We start from the raw sequence: 27,913 nt of genomic DNA on the forward strand, positions 1-27,913 counted from the left end.
GCACCTTGGTGGTTTAACCTCTTTCTTTATTGCATGGCTTGCAAACTTCAAACTTCTTCACTTTGCTTTTGGAAAAGGCCCCTCTTTCTTCCCATACACCCCTCCCATTTTCGCGCTTCGTCGCCACCGCATGCCTCCCTAATCAAGATCACATCTATCCATTCGAATTCAAGTTCGGTTAAAAAAGTTAAAGAAAACGCGAAGAAAGTGTTTCTAGTGAAGGTTGTGTTGTTTGTGGTGTTACTTAAGGTGTATGATTTAACCAATATATACATCCAAAGGTGAAGATGACATTGTTCTGCTTCCATATATACTTCATGCTCGAGCTGGTGCTCGCCATGTTTGCATATGTGGCTCGAACTCTACTGCAAGTAGAGTTCGAGCCGCAGTTTAACGAGCCTTACTTGACTACTTCACTCCAAGACTTTTGGGGCAAAAGGTGGAACCTCATGGTCACTAGCATTCTACACCCAACCATATATGATCCGGTCCACTCGTTATCTTTGCGTTTAATGTCAAGAAAACATGCCACATTCGTCGCAGTTATCACGACGTTTCTTGTCTTGGGGCTGATGCACGAGTTCGTGTTCTATAATTTGGGAGACTGAAACCTAGTGGTGAAGTTACTTGCTTCTTTTGTTGCATGGTGTGTTAGTGAGTATTGAAATTAGTATCAAAAGAGTGGTTAAAGGGAGACTGCATATGCCCACTGTTGTGTCTCGAACATTAACATATGGATGTGTTCTTTGGTACGTCATTTTGGTTGTTGAAGAGGTAGGTCCCAGCAGAGCCCAGTTGGACCCGCAAGACTCACCTTTAAGAGGGACATCTGCGCAGAAACCAACTGGGTCCGCAGGACCCACCATGCTCAGAGACGTGACGTCCTTACGCTCAGTACGCAAGCTGTTCCCGCAGGAAAAGCCTCCCAATGGTGAAGTACTCTGCCTGTTCCCGCAGCTGCGGATACAAGCCATCAGGGAAGGCTACCTGCGCAGCAAAGCTACACGCACAAGGCACTTAACTCTTAAATAATTCAGTAGTCACCTGAAGAAGGAATGAGCAAGCCGGGAACACTCCCGCGCAAAGCCGGGAGAACTCCCGCCCAAATGAGCCAGTCCGTATGATACTGGAGGATCTTTTGTACTGTACCTGACGAGGTATGGACAAAAGATCTGACCAAGGATACGACAGCTCACTGACAACAGTATGACGAGCAGCACGCTCTTGTACTGTATGTCACTATTAGCCGCTGCCTACTCACCAACCTGTCGGAGGACGTGCATGGCATGGCCTGCAGTTGGTGGAACAGGAACAGTACACAGCCGGCCTGGTCACTATCAGCCGCTGCCTATCCACCAACCACCAGCATGACATGTGCGTAGCCCACAGTTGGCAGAACAGGAACACTATTCAGCCGGCTGTACCTGCTTGGAAACCTACCTTCGGCTATAAATACTCCAACACCTTGGAATGGTATCATCTTATCTCATATCTCATATCTTGATATATTACCTGATATCTGCTCTAGTCGTTCTCTTTATATATACTTATATTCAAGAGCAATCTAGTCTGATTCTCACGCCGGATGGTGGTCACAAGGAGGTACCCCCCCTTCTCAGTGACGAGCTCACGGTGTCTGTTTTGCAGGTTATCAGAAGAACCATCTTTGCCGGATCTAACCCCTCGTGGGAAACATCTATTTAACCCCAGATTATCCGTATCTGCCCTGTGGTCGATTAGTGTTTCTTCATTGGCGCGATCCGTGCATAAAAGCTAGAACTTAATTCTTTTTTCAGTTCTCAAAAACTTCTGGAAAGATGGTTAAAGTTACTCCGGTCCCAAAACCAACGAGTGACCAAGAAACCCGGTAACCACAACCCCAGCTACTGGGGGGAGTACCGGCGACTACACAGTTTTTACGAACACTACCCCGGTTACCCAAACCGGGGCAAGTGCAGTAAAATTTATGAACACTACCCCAGTTACCCGAGCTGGGGCAAGTGCAGTAAATAATCTTTCACTGGGATTCACCGATACCCAGTTAGAGAGACAACGGACGAGGCTCCCCCGCCAAACACTCGATGAAGTTAAAGCGTGGGCGGAAGCACGTCAAAAAGAATTCCAAGCTGAGTTGAATGAACGCTTACGTTCACTCCAACAGGCTGATGAATTCGGCGAGTACTTGGACGATGATTCGGAGGAATCCGATAGTGACGCAAACCCTCGTCATAGGGCGAAAGGGAAGCGTAAGGAAACGGACTCCCCACCAGAAGGCATTTTGGAGAAACCTTCAAACCAAAAAACGCGGGTGGAAACCCACGTGACTTCTCCAAAACCTTCAGACCAACTGCTGCAAATGCTGAGAACGTCCAAATTTGCAAGGGACATTGCGGAAGCAATCGCCCCGAAAAGTGCCAAACAGATGTCCAACATCGGCACTTACGATGGTATATCTGATCCAGATGATCATTTGAACAGGTTCATAGCGGGGGGCAACCGTCAGTAATTGGACGGAACCTACGTGGTGTTACATGTTCCAAATGACGCTTGTTGGGGCAGCTAGAGCGTGGTTTTATCGTCTACCGGTCCACCACATCTACGATTGGGCAGACTTCCAGCAGAAGTTCAGCCAACACTTCAGCCAACAAAGAAAGTATACCGAAGAGCAATGGACAATCCTCAACTGCATCCGAGAGGAAGATGAGTCCTTACCAGACTTCATCACGCGCTTCAACTCAAAGAAGCTAAGTCTGGGTAGTATTAGCGAGGATCTTGTTCGCGCTGCTTTCATCCAGGGCGCAAAAGACCCAGAGCTCATCCGCACCTTAACGGGTAAAAATGGCATGCCATCCACATGGGATGCCATCATGACAGCAGCTAAACGCTTTGCGGAAACGGAAAAGCAACTGGGTAGAGATCTCCCCCAGAGCACAAACCTCTACACCCAGAAAACAAGAGAAGACAACGTCCTTACCGCCCGACTAAACAAAAAGCGGAAGCTAGGCATTTGGCGGTCAAGGGTGAACTTTGACACCTCATCCGGCTTGCAACATCGGTTAGGCGGAAGGGATAACGTACAGTCGAACCAGAACTCCAGATGTACGCCACTTACCAAAAGCGTCACCGAGATATTCGCCACTGAGAAGCTCCCATGGCCAAAGGCTCCAATAATCCGACATCGTCACAATGTTGATCGGAGCAAATACTGTGACTTTCACAGGACAAAAGGCCACAACACTGAAGAATGCACAGACGTGAAGGACATCGTCGAAGCATTTGTCAGAGATGGGACGCTCACGCACCTCGTGGCGTAACGAACGCTGAGCAGGCTGATGCGTGTAGAACCCCAGTTGGGGAAAACACGAATAAAACTGCAGCTTCAATGTTGGAGACTACATACTGCGTAAACAACGAGATTCCGAACCAAGTGCATATCGGCTCGAAAGGCTCGATGACACTCCCAAGAACATGGAAGGGAGCTCAATTACACAGTCTGCATGTAGATCAATTCCAAACTTGTAAAAGAAAAGGCCCAGAGCCACTTCTAATGGAAATGATTCTCCTTATCACATTGACGCTGATGGTCTTACATTTATACTTATGAACTTTCCACACTGATATGCCGGTCTTCACCGCATACATAAGTGGGGAAAGAAGTCGTTGCGTGTGGAAGGCGGCAAAACCCGCATAAACACAAAAAACGGCAAACCTTCACGCAAGTCAGTCATAGGTAAAATTTGGTCATCCCACTAAATGCAAGTGCCGGTCCTAACCGCACAAACCATGAGAGAGGAAACCAAACTAACCTATTGACAACCGCGCGTCGAACGGTTAACTTATAAAACACTTAGAAAATTTCTAACGAAAAGATGAGGAAAACCTGCACGCAGGTCAGATATAGGTGAAGTTTAGCCATCCTACTAAGTGCAAGTGACGGTTTTACCCGCACAATCACGAAGGAGGAAGCAAGACTTCAACCTATTATCTACCACGTTCAAAGGTTAACTTATTCTAAACACTTAGAAAATTTCTAACGAAAAGATGAGGAAAACCTCCACGCAGGTCAGATATAGGTAAAGTTTAGCCATCCTACTAAGTGCAATTGACGGTCTTACCCGCACAATCACGAAGGAGGAAGCAAAACTTCAACCTATTATCTACCACGTTCAAAGGTTAACTTATTCAGAACACTTGGAAAGTTGCTAATTTAAACTAAAGTATGCATGAGCAAGTCATAACGTTTATAAAGCAAGTCATCTACTGTAAGTAGCGGTCCTACCCGCACAAAGATTTGTATTCCATAATAATTCAAAGTATTACAAGAATGGCCGGGTAACTACCCGCCTACAAGAATATAAATCTATACAATGTAAACCTATCCTAACAGTGGGAAGGGATCTTAAGGTTCAAGCTTCAGGACCACTCCCTCCAAACCCACTTGTACCCGCGCCATCAGTTGGCTGTGGCGGTTCAAGGAAGGTCTTTAGAATGGTTAGCCTATCATCAGCAGCAGCAACTTCGTTCACCTTCTCCACCACCGGATGCGGGAAGGCGGCATACTGGTTCACTGCTTGGTCATATACAGCTTCAGTATCCACATCATATAAAGGGAAGTTGGAAGGCGGGATGCCTTTCTCAACGAACCCTAGACCAAGCAGGAAGCCGGCCTTTTCCCTATCCTCATGAGAAGCGTTGAGGGCTGCGCTCATGGCATCGTCGTATGATGTGTCCGTGAAGACTCGATGCACAACCTACAAGAAAAAATACAAGTATCAAAACCTTTTCTATGTACAAAGAAAAGCGTAAAGATATTATGAAATTACGCATACCTGAGACAACGCTTCTCGAAGAAGCCATTCCTTGGCAACCAGAGCCTCCTGGAGGGCAGCTTGAGCTTGGTTACGGGCGCGTTCGGCTTCACTTTTGTTAAGGTTGGCGAGCAACACTTCCTTAGCAGCAGCCTCTTCAACGCCCTTTAGCTTCCGTTCAGTGTGGTCAAGCACGCCCCTCTGGTCCAAGATCTCTTGGAGCTTCTTGGCGTCTTCCATAGCCAAGGCATCATGAGCCTGCTGGAGCCTCTCTAGCTTGGCTTTAAGCTCCTCGTTCTCAATGCGTAGAGGCTCAGCAACAGCTTCAGCCTTGGTGGCCCTCTCAGTTGCGTTCCGTGCAGTTTCCTTAGCCAGCCGAAGCTGTTCGTTAACAGCTTGGGCAGCCTTGGAACGGGCCTCGAGACGGGCCTGAACTTCAACTTCAAGGGCCTGGAAGGCCTTCTCCTTTTCCGCAGCCACTGCGGCAAGCCTCTTGTTCTCCTCCCGGATGGCCCGCGCCTGAGCCACTTCCAGGCTACGCGCCGTCTTTAACTTGTCGTTTTCACAACAAAGTAACCCGACGCGCGGCTGCATCCGGGAAAGGAGAATCCGCAATTCATTCGACAGCCTACCCTCCTGGTAGCTGGACATGGCCTCCCCCAGCGCACCGACGGGGCGGCGTGGCGCGCCCATTCGACGCATTCTACAGGCGTCCGAAGGGTTGTTCCTCGGCGGATGTTCCATCGTGGAACATACACTTCATTGGAATCCGACACTGCAAAAGCAAAAAGCAGTTAGGAAAAGATGATAAAAAAAATATATATAAAAAGGCCAAAATAACCCTACGCACCTGTAGGGTCGACGACAGGCCTGTAGCCGCCAAACCCATCACCCGAACCTAACGGATATCCATCCAAGAGGTCAGGCAGATGGGAAGGAGGCAGAGATTGGCTTGACGCTCCAACCCCGGACATACCTGAAGGACCGGCCGTAGTCGCCGGCGCCGGAGGAGGCATAGCGGAGGCCGCCGTGGAAGAAACCAGCGGAGGTGAACTCACCGGAGGTGAACTCACAACCGCGGCCGCGGCTGCGGAAGAATCCACAGAAACATTCACCGCCGGCTCAGTGAAAGAATCAGTGAATATGGCACTGACAGCCGGCGGAGATGTCGTCACAGTTGGAACAGTAGGCTCAACTGGGTGAGCAACTGAACCAACTGAAGCAGGCGCAGCCGCCTGGGTCATCGCCTCAGGTAGGTTGACCAAGCCTACCGTCATGGGTCCGGAGGTGCTCCTCCCCGCTCCACCCTGGAATGCGGTAGCATCCACGCCTGTACAAAGAAATAAGTATAATGGTGGAAAGATATGAAGTTAAAAGTAAAGTTTGTACTTACGGGTTTTCTTGAGCCTAAAGGTGCGAACAGGCGGGGACGAACCCGATGGAGCCGGCCTCTTCACGCCGCTCACCGTCGTCGTCCTGGGCTGCTCGGAAGTGACAGTCGTCTCAGCCTCCGGAGCAGTGGTCTTATCACCACCGGGGTTCCCCGCCACCTCCTCGCTTTCGGTCTCTGAATCAGACCGATTCACCGGATCGGCAGTGGAGGCAACCTTCGCCTTCCCCTTCCCGCCGACAGCCTTCTTTTTCCGCACCAACAAAGGACCATCTGCGGATTCCTCGTCAGAAGATGACAAGATTAGAGGAATTCCCGCAGAGGTTTGAGCATTGAGAGGGCGAGGGTCAAAAAGTTCTTTACCTGGCCGCCTGGCGCTCAGGATCTCGTGGCCTGGCGGGTAGACCTCCACGAACCGATCCGCCGTCTGCTCAAGGATGGGCAACTCGTTCTCATCGAGAGCACGAGTACCCATCCGAGCGGGACCATCAGCCTCCCGCGGATGCAGGAGCGACTGCAAGTCGTTCCCCTCTGAAATAAAAAAAAGGAAACAGTTAGAAGAAAAACCTATATCAACAAAGAAGACAGAGCATACCGTAAGGGACAGAGTTCAAAGCGTATTCGAGGACGATGGGAATCTGTGACGCCTCCTTCCACACCTGGCTCATCCCGAGCATCACCATCCCGGACTCCGCAAAGCGGTACACCGGAGTCTAGATCCGGGAGATTTTGGCGAACCACTCCACCTCCTGGTGGTTGAGGGCGTGAAGGGCGGGGAGTGCTCTCCCATTCTTAAACGTCATCGCAAGGGGGACGACGCGAGCGGAGATATAAAAAAACTCCCGCTTCCACGACCGAAGACTGCGCTCGGTAGCGCAGATCTTCAACCCCTTGATCCGGTTGACCAAGGTGTACCACCCCTGGATGCACCTCCAGGAGTAGAAGGTCATCAACCGATCAACGTGGAGCTCCACGCCCAGAATGAGGCACACCCACTCAAAGTGGCGGATCTTGGCGATCGCCATCGGGTGTACCTCAGTCAGATGCACACCGTGTCTCTCCAGAACACGGTATACAAACTTCGTCAATGGGAACCTGAGATTCCCATAGACGAAGAATGCAGCGTACACCCCTATCTTGCCCTTGGGGGCATCGTACACCGTCTGGTGTGGCTCCGGAAACTCAGGCTCGAACGGCTCGAGCATGAACTTCCGGACGACGTACTGATAGAGGTCGGCCGGAAGAGCACACTGGCACTCGCCAGCAGTACTCTTGTCATCCTTATCGGAAGTGGACGACGGATTCTCGACGAACAACTCAGACTCCTCGGCAGTGGCCTCAAAATCACGGGTAGAAGACATGTTTTGGTTGTATCAGAACAACGATTTCAGAAGAATGCTCGACGGAATAGTTAGTATTCGCCGGAAATCGTTTAGAAGATGAAGAGAGAAGTGAAAGTGTGGACTAATGTGCACCCTCTCGCCCTTTATATACTCATCGCAATTAATGCGATGAATTTAATGCGGAAGAGAGAGAAATCGCAGATGCAATGAAACTATGACACGTGGCAAAGAGCAAGCTGGCAACAGCTGTTGAAAGGACGCGTGCCATTAATTCCGCGGCCACGCGCCCGAAAAATCGCGCCCACGAGCCTGAAAAAGCGCCTGGAATGACCATATACTGTCACGTCGCCATAACTTCCTGCACGTGCTGACACTGTCAGAAGAAACCGCCGGACGACGTTTCAACAGTTTGGACTGTTCTTATCCTTTCACCAACTCTTCGAATTTCAAAAAGATTCAAAAGTAAGCGGGAATATACCCCTTACCTTGGCAACCAAGTAACTATAAGACAGGTGCGAGTACAGTGTTAAGGCAAAACCCTTCACATACTTAGCACCTGCAGGGAATTAAAGCCAAGAATACCTCGGCAACCAAGTAACCATAAGACGGGTGCGAGTACAGTGTCAAGGCAAAACCCTTCACATACTAAGCACCCGCAGGGAATTGAAGCCAGGAATACCTTGGAAGTAAAGTAACTATAAGACGAGTGCGGGTACAGTGTCAAGGCAAAACCCTTCACATACCTAGCACTCCGCAGGGAATTGAAACCAAGAAGGATCTTCTGGGCCATGCTTGTGGAAACGGGAATAACATCCCCGCATAGCGGGAACGTCGAGAACTAGATTGTTTGAAGCTCCAAGATGGAATTGGTTGTTTAACATAATTGATCACTATGTTCAAAACTACCAAAACCTCATGGAGAATCTACACAAGAGGTACTCAACGCTCCTGACTTGCGAGGAGGTTACAGACCTACCCGCATCATACCCATAGATCAAGCAGAAAAGTCGGGAATTTCTGCACGTGACATTAGGACTTCCGCGGGAAGAATCCCCATGGAAAACCTTAAAACTAAACCCTTTTCAAAACCCTTTGCTTAAGTCCAAAAGTTCACCTCACTTATTAAATTCATGAGAAGAACATTGGACTGGGGGGACTTGAAGAGGTAGGTTCCAGCAGAGCCCAGTTGGACCCGCAAGACTCACCTTTAAGAGGGACGTCTGCGCAGAAACCAACTGGGTCCGCAGGACCCACCATGCTCAGAGACGTGACGTCCTTACGCGCAGTACGCAAGCTGTTCCCGCAGGAAAAGCCTCCCAATGGTGAAGTACTCTGCCTATTCCCGCAGCTGCGGATACAAGCCATCAGGGAAGGCTACCTGCGCAGCAAAGCTACACGCACAAGGCACTTAACTCTTAAATAATTCAGTAGTCACCTGAAGAAGGAATGAGCAAGCCGGGAACACTCCCGCGCAAAGCCGGGAGAACTCCCGCCCAAATGAGCCAGTCCGTATGATACTGGAGGATCTTTTGTACTGTACCTGACGAGGTATGGACAAAAGATCTGACCAAGGATACGACAGCTCACTGACAACAGTATGACGAGCAGCACGCTCTTGTACTGTATGTCACTATTAGCCGCTGCCTACTCACCAACCTGTCGGAGGACGTGCATGGCATGGCCTGCAGTTGGTGGAACAGGAACAGTACACAGCCGGCCTGGTCACTATCAGCCGCTGCCTATCCACCAACCACCAGCATGGCATGTGCGTAGCCCACAGTTGGCAGAACAGGAACACTATTCAGCCGGCTGTACCTGCTTGGAAACCTACATTCGGCTATAAATACTCCAACACATTGGAATGGTATCATCTTATCTCATATCTCATATCTTGATATATTACCTGATATCTGCTCTAGTCGTTCTCTTAATATATACTTATATTCAAGAGCAATCTAGTCTGATTCTCACGCCTGAGGGTGGTCACAAGGAGGTACCCCCCCCCTTCTCAGTGACGAGCTCACGGTGTCTGTTTTGCAGGTTATCAGAAGAACCATCTTTGCCGGATCTAACCCCTCGTGGGAAACATCTATTTAACCCCCAGATTATCCGTAATCTGCCATGGGGTCGATTAGTGTTTCTTCAGTTGTTCTTTCTGCCGTTTTTAAGGTTCGAACCGGAGGTTCGTGGATGTCAAGAAAGTGTGGCGTTTGTAGAGTTTGTAACTAGTGGTAGGTTAATAAGTCCTAGTAATGCTTCTTGTCCATACATGCTAAGTTAAAACTAGTGGTTAACCATCTGCGTTTCACGTGGGTAAGTTTCGCAAAGCATGTCGTAAATGTATGTGGAATGAATTGAAATAAATGGAATTAAGATAAATGTTCTTGATCAATTTTGTAAACATAGTATCAAGTTTAATATTCGTGCTTTATATGTTTTATTATATTGATCGTTTTATTATATTGATCGAAGATCATAAAAACAAACATTCGCTATTTAGCTTAAACAATGGCATTTAGCTAATTTTACTTAGCAATAAAGTTTATTAGAATATGTTACCTTAAATCTAATGTAAATCACGTGTGGATTTTCGCTTGAGTATATCAAGACTATAAACTATTGTAAATAGACCTTTTTTTTTTATCTTGTAATATTACACATAATTTTTTTTGTCATACTGAACCGACCGATACTGCACAGACAACATCAATTAATATCAATATTGCATGGTACTTGATATGATGGCTTTTGGTTTTGATACGAGCCGAATTTCAGTATTTTTACATTATCGGTACCGTACCGCAGCAGTAACTTACTCGCAATTTTATATTTTTAACTTTTATTGGATTAGGTCCGATACTATCATAAATATTATTTTATGTTTATACCTAATGAATTTCTGTCCGCAGCGTGAGAGAAATTTTATTAGTTAGATTCAAATAACTAAATGTATTTGCATCCTAGTATAATTGTTATATTTATATTAATTTTTCTTAAAAAAGACAATATTAGACCAAATAAGTTTGTTTTCGTAGATAATGTTACTCCTTGCGGCTTTGCCTAGCAATCTTTACAATATCCTCCGTTTTATCTTCTAGCTAGAGCACGTTGTTAATTACATAATTATTCGTACTTTATCATCCTTTTAACAATATTGTTAACTGTTTGCAATTTCTTCCACGCCAACATTATTATTTTTAAACGTCTGGAATTTTATAATACATTGACTAGCAAGAAAATAGACAGGAGAAACAAAACAAATAACAAAAAGAAAAAAAAAAGAGATGAGTTTTGCAACCACAACACACCGTCGATGTTCATTTTTTTGACAATACTATAAAAAATGCTTTCCCGTGGCTTGTTAATGTTCCCGAATGCCAAGTAGTTATTCTGGTATCGCCAAATAACCCACTAAGAGGTGACGATAATTGTTGGGGAATTCATGATAAAAATGCTTGGATAATCTGAGAGTCACGTGATGCAATTTCAGATCGAATTATTTTGGTGCTTAGCTCTGGTGCTCTATAATTCAATCGGATACAACTAAGGATTTGACAAGAACTTGGGTTGCGAATTGTGTGCATGCAACAATGTCGACAAATTTACCAGAAAACGATAAACCATCGTATTTACAAATTTACCAGAAAACGGTAAAACATCGTATTTAAATGCAGGATTAGGGTTTGATAACATCATTTTGAAGTTGTCCTTTTGAATTTAAAATATAATTATTTTAATTAATATTTCAGCAAGGTTCAAAGGGTGACAACCGCTTAATATGTTTGAAGGGGGCTGAGGTCGACAAGGAAACTTGGTATATAGTAAACAATGAGGGGACTTGTCATGTAAAATCAAAACGTGGAGGAAGCTAACTTAATTAGTAAGGTAGATAAAAAAGTAAACTTCTATTAATGAAGCATTTCGTATACACATGGCTCATCTTTTAAAGATAAATAAGTATCGGTGACACGTTACAATATCTATCTATTCTAATAAAGTAAAATAATTATGGACACTTGTCACATTTTGATTACTTCTTACAATTTTTTCCCTCCAAAATTAATATATGTAATAGATATATAATTATTCACTTTCTTTTTTACACTCTATTATTTTGGTTACGTCTCACAATTTTTTCCCTCAAAAACTAATATATGTAATAGGTATATAATTATTCACTTTCCTTTTACACTCTATTTATATTATATCTATATATTTTTATAAATATAAATATTAACATATTATTTACTATACATTTCAAAATACTTGGTGAATTCCAAAAATCAACAACAAATCATGTTTCTCAAATGAAAATTGTTTCGGGTTTTTTATGGAAGTTAAATTTGATTTTATGGTTCAAAAGTTGGTAAATAAATTGTTTGGTACAAGTTAAATACATTTAGGTCAAAATTTATTACGGGTCAAAAATGAAAATTTTGAGTATTTTTAAAAGTTTGAAAATGCAAAATAGATTTATCGTTAAATTTGTTATGGGTTCAAAGTGTCGACTTTAAAATGTCAGAAGTATAAAAGTTAGGATTTTAAACATGATTTGGGTTTCAAGTTTATTTTTAAAGACATTTTTTGAAATAATCAAAAGGTTCGGGATTTGACAAATTGACTATTTTTCCCTCAGCTATTAAAACTTAAGAAAAGATTACGAAAACTTTCGACATGCCACCCCCATACCTATCAATGCTTCTAACTTTTATCAAATTTCAAATATTTATGTCAACATTAATTTTTCTTTCAATGGTGATCAGAACGTTGTATGGGAAGCATATCATGCAAAACTATGCTCAAATGAAACAAAATATTCACAAAATTGAGTGGGTTAACATGTTAGTTTTTATGTTGTCATTATGACAAAGTCGAGAAACCCTCTAAAACTTATCAAAATCTTTTTTATGGTGTAACTTAGAAAAACATAGTTCTCTAAGAACATCCATTGTTACAATTTAATATCATACTTTCCTTTGATGGATGGTAAATTGATAAATATATCAATAAAGGTAACATCTCTTTTATATTTAGGCTTAGTGGTTAGAACTACTATCGTATGAGAAGTATTATTTTTGAAATTGGTTCATAAGCAAAATTCTTTTAATTATACATATATGACACCGAAAATGAATTTTTCAATAGAAAGAAGCATTCTCGGGTATGATTTTTCACGGACATTTTTTTATTAAGTTCATTTAAAAAAACCATTTTGTGATATAAATAAAATCAATTTATATACACATTGTATAGATACAAGCATAATAGATGTAATACATTTTTTTTATATACGTTATGTAATTATTTGTTTACTTATAATTTTATAATTGGAATTATCCCATGTGTAACACGGGCTCTAAAACTAGTTAGATTTATACAATAAAAAAAGTAGTCCTCGTGGGTTAGCGGGTAAATTTAACATAAATCTAAAATTTTGTCAGACATATGAACCCGTACATGTTACGTATTTGTATGGTTGACAAAAGAAAGACTTGTTTAAGCCGATTTTTTCCGACTATAAATACTTGAAATTCACATTTCCCATAAAAATATACAAAAGTACGTAAAATAGTTTTAATTATAAAATCTCATGCCAAATTCTTTATAAGTTTAAATTTTGTAATAAGATTCCAACAAATTTGAATTATTATGTAAAAAACATTTAAAGAATTAGTTAAAAATAGGCTAACATGTCAGCCCATAAACTTGCCTCTGGTTTGCGAGTTCGTCCCAAATTGACCCAAACTATTTAACTTAAACCCGTTTGTGATAGTCTATGCCGTATATTTGTATCGTGCCAGAAAGTCACATCAACACAAATACAATAATAAAAGAATAACAATAATATAAAGATATGGGCTAAAAAAGTAAGTCCACAAACTCTCCAGCTGACACATACATGACCTGTTTAGTCAGAGAGGTTCGTGGGTTCAACTCGTAACTAACCAGAATCCATTTATGATAAAACCAGACCCCTCCCTAAATAAAACACGCATAATATGACTAAGATCGAAAATAAAACTTGAATTAGATCTACGAAATGATCGACTCAAATAGATGGTCACCATAACATACTAGTAGTCATGATTCATGAAGATTCATGACTAAATAATTTCTTTTAACGACGAAAACACAAGCACTTAATATATAATTAGGTATTTAAATAAATATAAAAATATGAACATCTAACTCATCGTTTAATTTACCACATTACAAGAAGATATTCAAATTATAAAATAAATAACAGTTTGTTTAAGTTAATCATAAATTAAAATTCTTTGATAACAATGTAATTAGTGGCATGAATCTTGAGTAATGCACTACGTTTGTGGTCACAAATCTTTTAATTAGGTCTTGTCACTTGCTACAAGGTATACCTAACATTAAATTAAGAGTTATGAAGCTTCTTTTACTCTCACCTCCTCTCTTTTAGATATTTAGATATGTATCTATAGGTTGTGGCGGTTTCGGATTCCAACCTGGTTCTTGATGACTTAACCACCGGATCAATTACTCATTCTTCATTTTATATATAAGTAGTATTTACACTCCCGCGTTGCGACGGATGTAGAAAACCGTATATTTACATATCCCCTCCACTCAAAAGCATGAAGTTACTACCACCACCGCCTTCGTTTGCTATCCCCTCTCCTGCAGCCAGTAACTAATGTTAACCATTAAGAAAACTAAACAAAAAGTAAACGTAAAAACGTTGAACCACACACGCTTATTGCATTGTGTGAACACACAAGAATTAGACCGAAACATAAAATATAGAAAAAAAAATAAATAAGTCAACTTAACAATATCTACACTCCCGTGTTGTGGCAGATGTGTAAAACCGTGTATTTAGATATACATATCCACTCCACTCGAAAGCATGAAGTTACCACTACCACTGCCTTCGTTTGCCATCCCCTCTCCTGTAGCCAGTAACTAACGTTAACTATTAAGAAAACTGAAAAAATAGACGTAAAAACGTTGAACCACGAACGCTTGTTGCATCGTGTCAACACACAAAAATTAGACGGAAACATAAAATATAGAAAAAAATAACTTAGTCAACTTAACATCAACGTGTTGCGATGGGGCCGCTAAACGGGAAAATAAACATAAAAACGTTCAACCACACACATGCATTACAGCTCGTTAACTCGTTAAATTCAAACGAAAACGTTAAACAAACAAAATGTAAAAGATGAAAAGTATAGGGCACCAAAGTTGGAAGTGGAAAAATGTTGACGACTAAAACTAAAAAATATTTTGTGACATACTTTAAAAAGTAACAAAAAATGAAAGATAAAAAGGAATATTACATGATACAAACTTGGATGCACAATGTACAAATGACCAATGCACATTTCCCCAACTTTTATTATTATATAAATTGTATATATAGTATAATTAAGAGGTTTGATGCCACAAAAGATTTTTTGATTATTTTATTATGAAATATTGGTTTTAAATAATCTCAACTATGCCCTATTGGTAAATATCAGTCTCAACTTTATACTTGCCTGCTGACAGCTTCAACTATTGATGTATTTGTTTTTAACAGGCCGCGACTAACGGATGACTAACTCCGTTAGTCTAATGCTTACGTGGCGCGCGGACTTGGTTACGTGGCAACCAAGCATGATAATAATAATAATTCCCCAACCAAAAAATACGTAGCCGGATCACATATTCTTATATCTTGCAATTATTTGAGCGTTTGTTTAGATCACACGTAACCCACGCAAGGAAACTTGATAGTAAACTTCAAGTGAACATTGGTCATTGATGAAGCTTGCCGTGATAAAATTGTACTACATACTAATTATATTCCGGTACGAAAATTGAAAGAAACGTACGTTAGTTAGGAAATGAGACAAGTGATCAGTGTAATTAATAAATTAAAACATGAACATTACAAGAACGTATTCAAATTCTTATAAAAACACCCAAAGAATCAATATAAACGAAGAAACTGACAGTGTATTATTATTATGAACTATAAACGAAAACAATTACAAAATGAACTAACTCGATTTTGAAGTGGCAAAGGCCTATACTATAAAGAAAGAGAGGCTAAGGTTACGAAGTAAGGTCATCTGGTTAAAGAAAGTTGAGGTTATGAAAAACTAGTTTAGCCATTAATGAATTAATTAAGTAGTAGTTAGACGGAGTTGCGTCAGATGTGGATATAGACTAGACTAAGGGGCAGACTTCATCTCTTCTATTTTCTTCACTTACACTTTACACTTTTGCTGAGTCTAACGAGGCTCAGGTGCGGAGCCTTCTGCTGTCACTGTGGAGCGAGACTGCACAAAGGTAGAACATCATAGAAACTTCACTGACTTTCTCATAAACCTTGATTTCACTACGCTCAATAAGAAGCCGGAATAGCTTAAATTGGGCCGTGTTCAGTTTTCAAAGTTAGTCGTCTTTACCCAAGTGTGAACTTCAGACAACTCTCAGGCGATTTCATTCCTTCTTGCTGTACTTCTTGGTCAACCTAACCCGAATGTTTGCTTAGCAGACCAATTAGGCATCGTTAAGGAAAGGAACTTTGTATGTTTGCTTAGCAGACCAATTAAGCATTTTTTTTTCTTTTTTCTTTTCATTTTAAGAAAAGGAAGTTCTCATCGAAAGAGGCCATAGGAATGAAGGATAAACCCTAATTCCCAATTGGTTATCAAGCTAGTAAATGACAGGCAGCCCCCAAGTTTCACTATCCTGTCACTTACTAGCCAAAGTTTAACACGCGCTTATAATATCTTTTGTAATTGATAATTTGCACCTGTGACGTTTATTTGATTGTGTTGACTTGTATTGGTTTTGAATTTTAGTTTAACATCAAATCATCAAATTATAAAATATATATCAGTTTGGTTAAACATTTATATATAGTAAACTAAAATTCTTACAAGCAAAGTAATGTAATTAATATTGAATAATGCATATACATTACGTTTCCCATCACACTTTATTCAGGCATTATCACTTTCCTGTCACACCTAACACTAATTATTTTGTAATAAAACTTCTTCAACTATCTATATGTTTTCTATCTATATATACAACAAAGATTTTAGCATTCATTCATTCGTTGTAAGTATGATGCATTTACTAGTCACTGCCCCAGGCCGGATTTCGGTCACAGCCAAGTGTTCTCTAAGGTCATGGAGCTTGTTGGGTTCACGTGCTAGTACAGGAATTAGCACTAATAGTTTCGTGTCAATGGTAGCGAGGATTGAAAGGCGTGGTTCGTGTGCTATTCACACCTTCAAGGTCTATATCATCTTCTTTATATTTCAATATAAGATTTGTTTTCGTTTATTATTTTTACTAACTAATAGTTATTGACAAATAAAATACCCAATTACAATAGAGAGACAGGTAGGTGGACAAGTAATAAGAAGCAAAATTTTTTGGTGAAATACTAAAAAAAGTGTATGTTTAGCTGTTAAATAAAATAAATATATCTTATGATTGATGATAGTCATGTATGTTGGACACTTTCCGAATTATGCATGTGCATGAAACTATCCTAATTAAGTTCACTTTGTCGATATTGTTTTAGGCGAAGGCAACGCCAAATGACGAAGGCGAAAGAATGTTCCCACCGCAGCACCAAGAGTCGCAGCCAGGAAAAGAATATCTCATGAACCCTCTCCCACAATTCAGCAACCCTAATTACAAGCCCTCTGGCAAACTCAATGTATGTTTCATTATTAATTACTTATGTTTCTTATAAAAGAAATTGGTTTTTGGAAAACATTATCTCTCCTAGCTTTTTTTTTTTAATTTTATTTTTGAGAAAGTCATCAACAAGTTTGTTTGCTTGTTATAGGGAAAGGTTGCATTGGTGACAGGAGGCGATTCAGGCATTGGAAGGTTGGTTTGCCTCCACTTCGCATTGGAGGGTGAGACTGTAGCCTTCACTTATGTAAAGGGTGTCGAGGACATAGATGCACACGACACGTTAAAGATCATAAATGAGTCATGAGTTGAAGGCTCGGGCGATCCCATCGCAATACCTACCGATCTTAGGTATAGCAAGAATTGTAAGGATGTTGTAGATGAAGTCATTGCCAAATACGGACGCATTGATGTGCTCGTGAATAATCCAGCCGTGCAATATTACGTGTATTCGGATACGTTAGAAGAGATCACCGAGGAGAGGCTTGAAAAAGTGTTTAGGACCAACATTTTCTCTCATTGCTTCATGTCAAGGTGTGTGTTACATTTTATGTGTATTTAACATTGATAAATAAGTATTTGTGGAAACTAGAAAGTTAACCAAGGCAGTGAGTGGAAAAGGAAGTCACTACAACTTGAGTGGAAGTTATGGGTGTGCACACTTTCGTTTGAGTTGGTTTTTGACTAAAACAGAAATTTTGGGTTTTGAATTTTTGAAAATCGTTTGTTTTTGGATTTTCAGTTTGGGTTTGTTGGTATTGGCTTTTTGTTTTTCCCATCCGAGCTAGAAAATTTGGGCTGAAAAACGTTTTGATTATTGTTTACTAATAACTAAATGATTATTGTACATTTGGCGTAAATAGTTGGTTACACATCTATTAAATTCCTATAAATTAGTTATAATAGAAAAGAAAATATAATAATATATAAATTCGGTTTTTTTCAGTTTTTATTACATAGAAAACCGAACTAAATTTGGTTAACATAAAATAAACCGTCGGTTTTTGTTTTGATTTAGTTTTTCCAGTTTTTTTTTCATTTTCGATTTCATACACATCTCTAGGGTACGTAAGTGTTAAAAGTTAAAGCAAAAAATCAAAAACAATCATAATCGGTTGTAATCGGTTGCAATCAGAGAGGTAATCAAATCTAGAGATACAATTAGAAATAAACCCTATTTAAAATGTCACAAAACGTGTATAAATAGGGCTATGAATCACTTGTTAGAAATTAAAAAAAAAAATCAATTTCCCTTACTCTCATTCTTTACTTCCAATAACATCACATATTCATAATTAATGACTTGGACCCCTTGGTTGTGTAGGCATGCCTTGGAGCACATGAAAGAAGGAAGTGCAATTATAAACACCACATTAGTCTTAGCATACACAGCCTCCCCACCAAGTTGGCTTGACTACATTTCAACAAAGGGAGCCATAGTATCTTTCACAAGGGCACTAGCACTGCATTTGGTTGACAAGAAGATACGCGTAAATGGTGTGGCCCCTGGTCCTATATGGACACCACTGCAAGCTTCAGCACTCAATGACCAGGATATACCAACATTCGGGGAACGTGTGCCCATGAATAGGGCAGGTCAGCCTTATGAGGTAGCTCCAACATATGTGTTCCTTGCATCCGAGCAAACCTCTTCCTACTATACCGGCCAAGTTCTTCATCCTAATGGTAATTAATTCGAATCGATGCACACATGCAAATGCACTTAAATGCGTATGTTACACATAAAAGAAACCACTAAACTAATTTATTTATGTTTTTTTTTTTAAATTTTCATGATGTTACCTACACATGTTTAATTAGGTTGTGTAGGTAATATAGCCCACACATGATTTACTATGTGTTGGCTATATCACAAAAATAATAAACAGTGTATTAAAACAATTTTCTTATATTTAAAAATTTTACAATTTAAAAATAAATAATTTATATTGTTATGTGAGTTCTTGTAATATATTGTTTTCTACATACATCGCTCCCGGTTATTGTCGCTATAAGCCTATAAGTATATATGTGCGTGTCATTTGCACAAGAAAACTTAGGTTAGTATAACACTCCTTTTGGTGAATATTTGGCGAATTTTTTTTTTTTTAAAAGCAAGTTCTTAAACATAAAAAAAACAACTTTTTTCACCAAAATTAAATGCACCTACCTGATTTTGAAATTCATTTTTTTGTGTGGGCCGGTCCAGGGCCCACAAAGTGAATGGTCCAGGGCTAGGCTCATTCATTCTCTAATTCTAGTCAGTTGGTTTGGGCTTGAGAGCCTAACAAAAACCCACAAGAATTATCAAATATAATGGACTAATATATAATCGATTCATACATAGTTCTAAGTTCTAACCCAAAATCAGAGGTAAATAACTAAATAATAATAATTTGATATGGCTTCTATATTCTCACATTTATACGTGTAACAAAATGTGAGAAATGTGACTTAAAAATTGTGAAGTGTTTTAAAAGTCATGTAAAAAATGGGTGCAAATCGATCAATGTATGTTATAGCATGCTTTCGTTTTCTTCTTGATCTTGTGTCAATGATAACGTGAGAAGACAGTAACCGTGTTTCTCTTTTCGTAGGAGGGGCAATCGTAAATGGTTAGTCCTTGAAGTCACTGAATTTCATATGAAAACGGAGTGAAGCATAATTGAAGTTTGCGTGCTTTAAATAAATTGACGTGATGTATATATCATGTTATATATATCGTCAAACATGAAGTCCTTTTGGGTTTTTATCGAATGAGTGTAATGATGTTTTCATTGTATCACATAATAATAGAATATATGATTGTGAATTTGATGTTTTCTCTCATTTTGTGTGTAATCATTCTACCCAAATTACAAGTTTCTGTCTAAGTTTTTCACTTTTATGTGTTTTTTCACTCTTGATTTAATAACTGGACTAAGATGTTCTACTATGTGATGATGGCACATAAGATCTCATATCACCATATCTTCTGAGTACCAAAGTACTGGGGGGGGGGGGCCTTTCTTTGTATTCATTGTTTGAATCGTCTTCGTAATCATCCTAAGTGGAACGTCGTACGCCAATCGGGTCCAGAAGTAGGCGACGGCCAAAAAAAGGTCCAAAACCTCGTCTTCGATTGATCCAAAAAGGCCGCAGTTCGATGCTCGAAACACCGACTTAAACGGTGACAAAATTAGTGATAACAGGGATGAGTATGCGGAATTGCCTCGACCGTGCGATAGAAGAAGTCATGAAAAGAGAGAAGCCGGCTGGCGGGGTCAACTTTTGCGGGCTTGAATGTGGAAATGAAAGAAGAAATCAACTAAATGAATCGCCAACTCGCCGATTTACACCACTTTGGAAATCAACGTTTTCAAGTGATGCAACAAAATTCTGAATCCAACAAGGTGTTCGTCGAGATATTGAACAAGAGGCAAATGGACAAAGATCTCGCTTTTTTGCAGGAATTGATCGACCACCTTACCGAACATTCTCGGAGGCTAGCCGAAATAAAAAGGATAAAATTATTAAAAATATAACACTGATAAGTAATATTTATTTTTAATACTAGTTATGTTTTTTTTATTATTTTAATGTATTGTTTTAATTTTAATGTAGTTTTTTTAAATTTATTTTATTTAACGGAATTTAATTTGTTTTATTTTTAATAAAAATCTGCCTATTCTAATAAAGTAAAATAAACGTGAACACTTGTCATGTTTTGGTTAATTCTCATAATTTTTTCCCTCCAAAACTAATATACCCTAGTATATGTAATAAATCAATAATTATTCACTTTCCCTTTACACTATATTTATATAATATCTATATATTTTTATAAATATAAATGTTTAACATATTATTTATTATATATTTCAAAATACTTGGTGAATTCCAAAACTAACAACAAATCATGTTTCTCAAATGAAAATTTGTTTCGGGTTTTTTTGTGGAACTTAAATTTGATTTTAAGGGTCAAAAGTTGGTAAATAGATTGCTTGGTACAAGTTAACTACATTTGGGTCAAAATTTGTTAGAGGTCAAAAATGAAAATTTTGAGTATTTTTAAAAGTTTGAGAATGCAAAGTAGATTTATCGTCAAATTTGTTATGAGTTTAAACTTTAAAGTGTTGACTTTAAAATGTCAAAAGTATGAATGTTAGAATTTTAACATGATTCGGGTTTCAAATTTATTTTTAAGGGCATTTTTTGAAATAATCAAAAGGTTCGGGATTTAACAAACTGACTATTTTTCTCTCAACTATTAAAATTTAAGAAAAGATTGCGAACACTTTCGACATGCCACCCCCATGCCTATCAATGCTTAACTTGCTTGGTACAAGTGAACTACATTTGGGTCAAAATTTGTTACGGGTCAAAAATGAAATTTTTGAGTATTTTTAAAAGTTTGAGAATGCAAAATAGATTTATCGTCAAATTTGTTATGAGTTTAAACTTTAAAGTGTTGACTTTAAAATGTCAAAAGTATGAATGTTAGAATTTTAAACATGATTCAGGTTTCAAATTTATTTTTAAGGACATTTTTTGAAATAATCAAAAGGTTCGGGATTTGTCAAACTGACTATTTTTCCCTCAACTGTGATCAGAATGTTGTATGGGAAGCATATCATGCAAAACTATGCTCAAATAAAACAAAATATTCACAAAATTGAATGGGTTAACATGCTATTTTTTATGTTGTCATTATGACAAAGTCGAGAAGCCCTTTGAAACTTATCAAAATCTTTTTCATGGTGTAGCTTAGAAAAACATTGTTCTTGAAGAACATACATTGTTACAATTTAATTTTCTGGTTTCCTTTAATGAGTGGTAAATTGATAGATATATCACTAAAGGTAACACTTCTTTTGTATTTAGGCTGAGTGGTTAGAACTAATATCGTATGAGAAGTCTTATTTCCGAAATTGGTTCATAACCAAAATTCTTTCAATTATACATATATGACACCGAGAATGAATTTTTCAATAGAAAGAAGCATTCTCGGGTACGTTTTTGCACGAGCAGTTTTTTTTATTAACTTTATTTAAAAAATCATTTTGTGATATAAATAAAATCAATTTATGTACACATTGTATAGATACAGACATAGATGTAATAATTTTTTTTTCATATACTCTATGTAATTATTTGTTTTACTTATAATTTTATAATTTGAATTATCCCGTGTGTGACGCGGGCTCTATAACTAATAAAAAATAATAATGAAGTAAAAATTGGAATGAGGCTTCCATCACTATACCGCTTTAAGCCAAAAAGCCTCTATGATAACGTGACACCACATGACGCAAAACATTCTCAGAGAAGCTCCATTCAATACACACGGTCTTAAATATCATTAAATTAAAATTCTTACAAAGAAAGTAATGCAATTAATATTGAATAATTAATCAGTTTTGTCACACGTAATGAAACTTGTTGCACTTTTAGTCCTCTCTTTTTCGGTCTCTATCTATGTCATTTTCTGTCTATATAATTATATATACCACAAACAATGTTTACATTCATTCATCCAATATTGTAATTTGTAAGCATGATGCATTTACTGGCCTCTGCCTCCCGCAAGATTCCGGTCATAGCCAAGTCTTGTCTACGGACATGGAGCTTATTGGATTCCTGTGCTAGTACGCAAAGCACTAATACTTTCGCGTCAATAATAGCGAGGATTGAAAGCCGTGGTTCGTGTGCTACTCGCACCTTTAAGGTCTATATCAGTAAAATGATTTATTTTGTTTCAAATTATATATTATATTGATAATTAAGATGATATTATATCAAGGATATGTGTTTAGTTGTTATAAAAACGTAAATATATATGATGATTAAGAGTCATGTATGACAAGTTCCAAATGATTTAACATGCATGTGCATGCAATTATATTCTTAAGTATACTTTGTCGATCTTGTTTTAAGGCGAATGCAACACCAAATGACAAAGGCGAAAGAAGGTTCCCACCGCAGGACCAGGAATCACAACCAGGAAAAGAATACCTTATGAACCCTCTCCCACAATTCAGCAACCCTAATTACAAGCCCTCTGGCAAACTCAATGTACGTTATTATTATTATTATTATTATTATTATTTTATTTTTTGAGAAAAGTCACCAAAAGTTTGTTTGCTTGGTATAGGGAAAGGTTGCATTGGTGACAGGAGGCGATTCGGGCATTGGAAGGTCCGTTAGCCACCACTTCGCATTGGAGGGAGCGACCGTAGCCTTCACTTATGTAAAGGGTGACGAGGACATAGATGCAAAGGACACATTAAAGATCATGAATGAGTCACGGGTTGAAGGCTCGGATGATCCAATTGCAATACCTACCGATCTTAGGTATAGCAAGAATTGTAAGGATGTTGTAGATGAAGTCATTGCCAAATATGGGCGCATTGATGTGCTCGTCAATAATCCAGCTGTGCAATATTATGTGTATTCGGATGCGTTAGAAGAGATCACCGAGGAGAGGCTTGAAAAAGTGTTTAGGACCAACATTTTCTCTCATTTCTTTATGTCAAGGTCTGTATAGCATTTGAGCTAGTTGGTTTTCTTTTTCATGGGTGTGCAGAGTTCGATTTGGATCGGTTTTGGGCTAAATCGGACCAAAAGGCCAAACTTTGGTTTTTGTTTTTTTTTTAAGTGGTTGGTTTCGGTTTTTTGGTTTGGGTTCAATTCGGTAAAGGGTTTTAAGATTTTCCACTAGGGAGTTGGAAAAATTTATGTAAAATAAAGATTGGCCAAAAATAATAAATTTGGACTTAAATCATCTTGTTAATTAATAAAGTGATTACTATATATTTGGACTGTGATGTTTGAGTTACATATTTATTAAATTCTCGTAAGTAGTTCAACTAAAAAAGATAAAATAAAAATCTATAAATTTGGTTTGTTTTTTCAGTTTTTAATTATATTCAAAACCAAAACCGAATCATAAGTTTGGTTTTTATAAAAAAACATAAAACCAAACCAAAGATTTTTTTTCGGTTTGATTAAATCGATTCCATGAACACCCATAATGAAAGAGACATAACAAACACAAACACAGTTGTAATCGGCCAGTTGCCATCAAAGAGGTAATCTATCACAATAAACAATAGATTCAATTAGAAATTAACACTATTTATAAATTGTCACAAAACTTGCATAAGCTAGTAGGGCTATGAATTACTTGTTAGAGATAATCAAAAATTAAATTTCCCTTAGTCTCATTCTTTACTTTCAATAATATTACATAGTTATTTTTGTTATAATGAGTTGGAAAACCTTTTACTTGGTTGTGTAGGCATGCCTTAGAGCACATGAAAGAAGGAAGTGCAATTATAAATACCACATCAGTCTTAGCATACCTAGCTGGCCCACGACCAAGTTGGCTTGACTACATTTCAACAAAGGGAGCCATAGTATCTTTCACAAGGGCACTAGCATTGCATTTGGTTGACAAGAAGATACGCGTAAATGGTGTGGCCCCTGGTCCTATATGGACACCACTGCAAGCTTCAGCACTCAATGACCAGGATATAGCAACATTCGGCGCACGTGTTCCCATGAATAGGGCGGGTCAACCTTATGAGGTAGCTCCAACATATGTGTTCCTTGCATCCGAGCAAACCTCTTCCTACTATACCGGCCAAGTTCTTCATCCTAATGGTAATAATGTTATACACACGTACATGCAAGTGCACTTAAATGCTAGATGCAACGTTCTCTTAACACATGTAGGCTGGCATGCAGCCTACTAAATGGTCGTTTTCGTGGGTTGAACCAAACACCAACCTGAAAATCGTGTCAACAGATAACCCAAATGTATTTGTCGTTTGACAAGAGCATAACCTGTTTAGCCCAGATAATATATATATACTTAATAATACTTTACACGTCAAAATTTACACACACATGTATGCATGTGTACATATATATATATATATATTTAATTTTTTTAAGTAGTTATGTTTAAACTATTCCAGTTAATTAAGAATATAAATACCCTAATAATTGAAGTTATTATATAAACTACATCTAAAAGAAAGAAACAAACGGGCTAAACGAGTCAATCCATGAACCCTAGGTTTACACGAACACGACATGTTTTGCTAAATATTTCCATGATTCGACCCAAAACTGATCCGAAATTATTTAAACTAAATCAAACACGCGAACTTAATTTATATTAAATATTAAATTCATTTAATGTCAGAAATTCACACCCTTAAACATGCGGATACAACTTTGTCACTACAACAAATTTTTATTATTATTATTAGGAAAATATATAAATATCACTTCTTTAATTTTCAAGTATTCATACTTATTAGCATGTATAATAGGTTTGAAGTCATAAAATTGTTCGCTTATGATCATAGAGAAACATCAAATTAATAACTCTAAACGCTAGCTTAAAAGTATAAAATTTTGATGAATAATTTGGCACTCATCATTTTCTCACGTTGAAGAACAAATTGATATACACAATGAAATAATTAATAATGCTAGTTTTGTCACTTTGTGTTTTTACATATATTTGTAACGTTATAATTTTATTAGCATGAGCAATTTGACTAACGTTTTGAAGTGTTCAAGAGTCATGTAATGTTGTTGTAGCCTGCTTTTTTATTCTTGTGTCTTCAATAATATTGTGCGAAGATAGTAATCTTGTTTCCCTTATTCGCAGGTGGGGTAATAGTAAATGGCTAGTACTTCTGAAGCATATGCAAAGTATGCGTGTCTTAAATAAATTGGTGTTCCTTTGTAGATAACCTAGTGTACGCTAAAATATGAAGTTCTTGTGGGATTTATGGAATGATTGTAATGAAGTCTTTAATAAATCGAATACTAATATGATCGTGTATTTGATGATTATTTCTCTCCCGCTTTGTTGGTGTAATTATTCACAAATTTTTTTGACCATTTTGTTTTTGCAGTTTTGTGTTTGTTTACTCTCAATAAAACTGAATTAAGGTGTTTCGATGTGTAATAATTGTTAAAACTCTGAGATATCAAAGACATGAATATTGATTACAATCGATTGACCTTTTTGATCATTAGGAAGCATGATCTTGTTAAACATCTAATCAGGGTTGTCCCTGAGAGCTCGATGACTTTCATGGGTCTTACAAGAGTTATAAAAATGGGCCTAAAAAATCTAACTTAAATATAGTAGTGGATCCAAGATTTTTATTTCCAATGGGTTCACTATTTTTAAATACTCCGATTCATAGGACCGAACATAAAATGTTTGGGTTGGTTAATCTCCATCTCCTTCGGCCCCTATGCCCTTTTCTCATTCACAATCCCGCCTATTTTTAGAGCTGCCAGATGTACAACGGGCATTAATTCGGCTAGAATTGCGGCCAGAAAATGTTAGTTTTTTGCAAACTGGTTAGAATTTTAGGTTTTATTACATTTTACTGGTTCACCGGGTCTGGCCCGACCACAAACCGCATGAACCGACCAGATTTTTAGAAAACGGGCTAAACACTATGAGCCGGACTGGTGTTTGTAGCGGGTCCGGTCCGGGTTTCAAACATTGGATAATTAAAACAAAAAAATAGATGACAAAAAGGAGGATGTTGGGCTACATAGGCTTGTTTAATAGGACAAAAAATGGGCCAGGCACTTTAGGTTACATAATAAGAATTATGTCGGCAGTTGGGATCGTGTGGTTGGAACTTGGAACATATGTTATTAAAGAAATTAATGAAAGGCCAGAAAAGAAATCATGGCTTATTAGGGCTGTTCACGAGCCGAGCTGAACCAAGCGAAGGCTTGTTCGTTGCTTGGCTCGTTTACAACCGAACCGAACTGAACCGAACCGAACCGAACCGAAATTCAAACCGAGAGAAAACGAAACGAGCCAAAATCGAACCGAGCATTTTTCGATCAAACATCGAGCGATTTCGAGCATTTTTTATTTATTTTTCACTTTAAAATTTTCAATAAGAAACAATTTTGAAGACTGTAAATAATATATTTTGTAAACAGATTAGTAGTTTTTAGACAAACGCATAATAGGTTGTAAATTTTTAGAAGAAAAAAATTTGAACTGAGACATGTAAACAAACTTTTAGTATTCTGAAAACTTAAATTGAACTAATAAAACTATAAAATTGACGGAATATGAGAAATTTAAAAGGGTTTAAAAGATTGTATACTTATATATTATGTGTTTTGTCTATATATTTCTATATTTGTTCATATATAATTATATATAAAATAAATAAAAAATATTCGAGCCGAACCAAACCGGCAGACCTTTGCTCGTTGCTTGGCTCGTTTACAATCGAGCGAAAAAAAAGAGCGAGCATTTTCCGAGCAAATTACGAGCGAGTTCGAGTGTCGAGCGGTTTGGCCGGCCCTCTGGCTTATTAAAGTCAAAACAAGAAAAATAGATGACAAAAAGGAGTATGTTGGGCTACACAAGCTTGTTAAATAGGACAAAATGTGGTCCGACCACTTTAGGTTACATAATAAGAATTTATGTCGACAGTTATAGGAAAGAAAGGAAGAAAAGGGGGAGTCATGGACCATTATTAATTTTTTTCAACCACATAAATTATTAGGGTTGTTGCAGAAAAGAAGGCAGAGTTTGTCACATGTTGTGTTCTCAACATATGCGCTCACAAAGTTGGGGTTCGATAATTGGAGCATGCTATTTTTGACGCCTGAGGGGTTAATTTGAAGAAGAAGCAAGTATG

At 38.5% G+C, this 27,913-nt stretch overlaps 1 protein-coding gene and 1 pseudogene across 1 annotated transcript; both read left to right on the forward strand.

Annotated features, from left to right (window-relative positions):
- Positions 1-4: 4 nt before the first annotated feature.
- LOC143613577 (acyl-CoA--sterol O-acyltransferase 1 pseudogene) lies at positions 5-9,822 on the forward strand (annotated as a pseudogene).
- Positions 9,823-16,618: 6,796 nt separating this feature from the next.
- On the forward strand, positions 16,619-25,944 carry LOC143613571 (glucose and ribitol dehydrogenase-like). Its single transcript, XM_077087246.1, has 5 exons — positions 16,619-16,814; positions 23,142-23,279; positions 23,359-23,741; positions 24,505-24,869; positions 25,891-25,944. Exons 1-5 carry the CDS (start codon positions 16,641-16,643, stop codon positions 25,911-25,913), a joined length of 1,083 nt encoding a protein of 360 aa, XP_076943361.1. The 5' UTR covers positions 16,619-16,640; the 3' UTR covers positions 25,914-25,944.
- Positions 25,945-27,913: the final 1,969 nt, after the last annotated feature.

This window comes from Bidens hawaiensis, unplaced genomic scaffold (genome assembly GCF_021521415.1).
Source record: "Bidens hawaiensis isolate Kalapana, Puna unplaced genomic scaffold, B.hawaiensis_p1.1 tig00037734_1, whole genome shotgun sequence".
Taxonomy (NCBI): Eukaryota; Viridiplantae; Streptophyta; class Magnoliopsida; order Asterales; family Asteraceae; genus Bidens; species Bidens hawaiensis.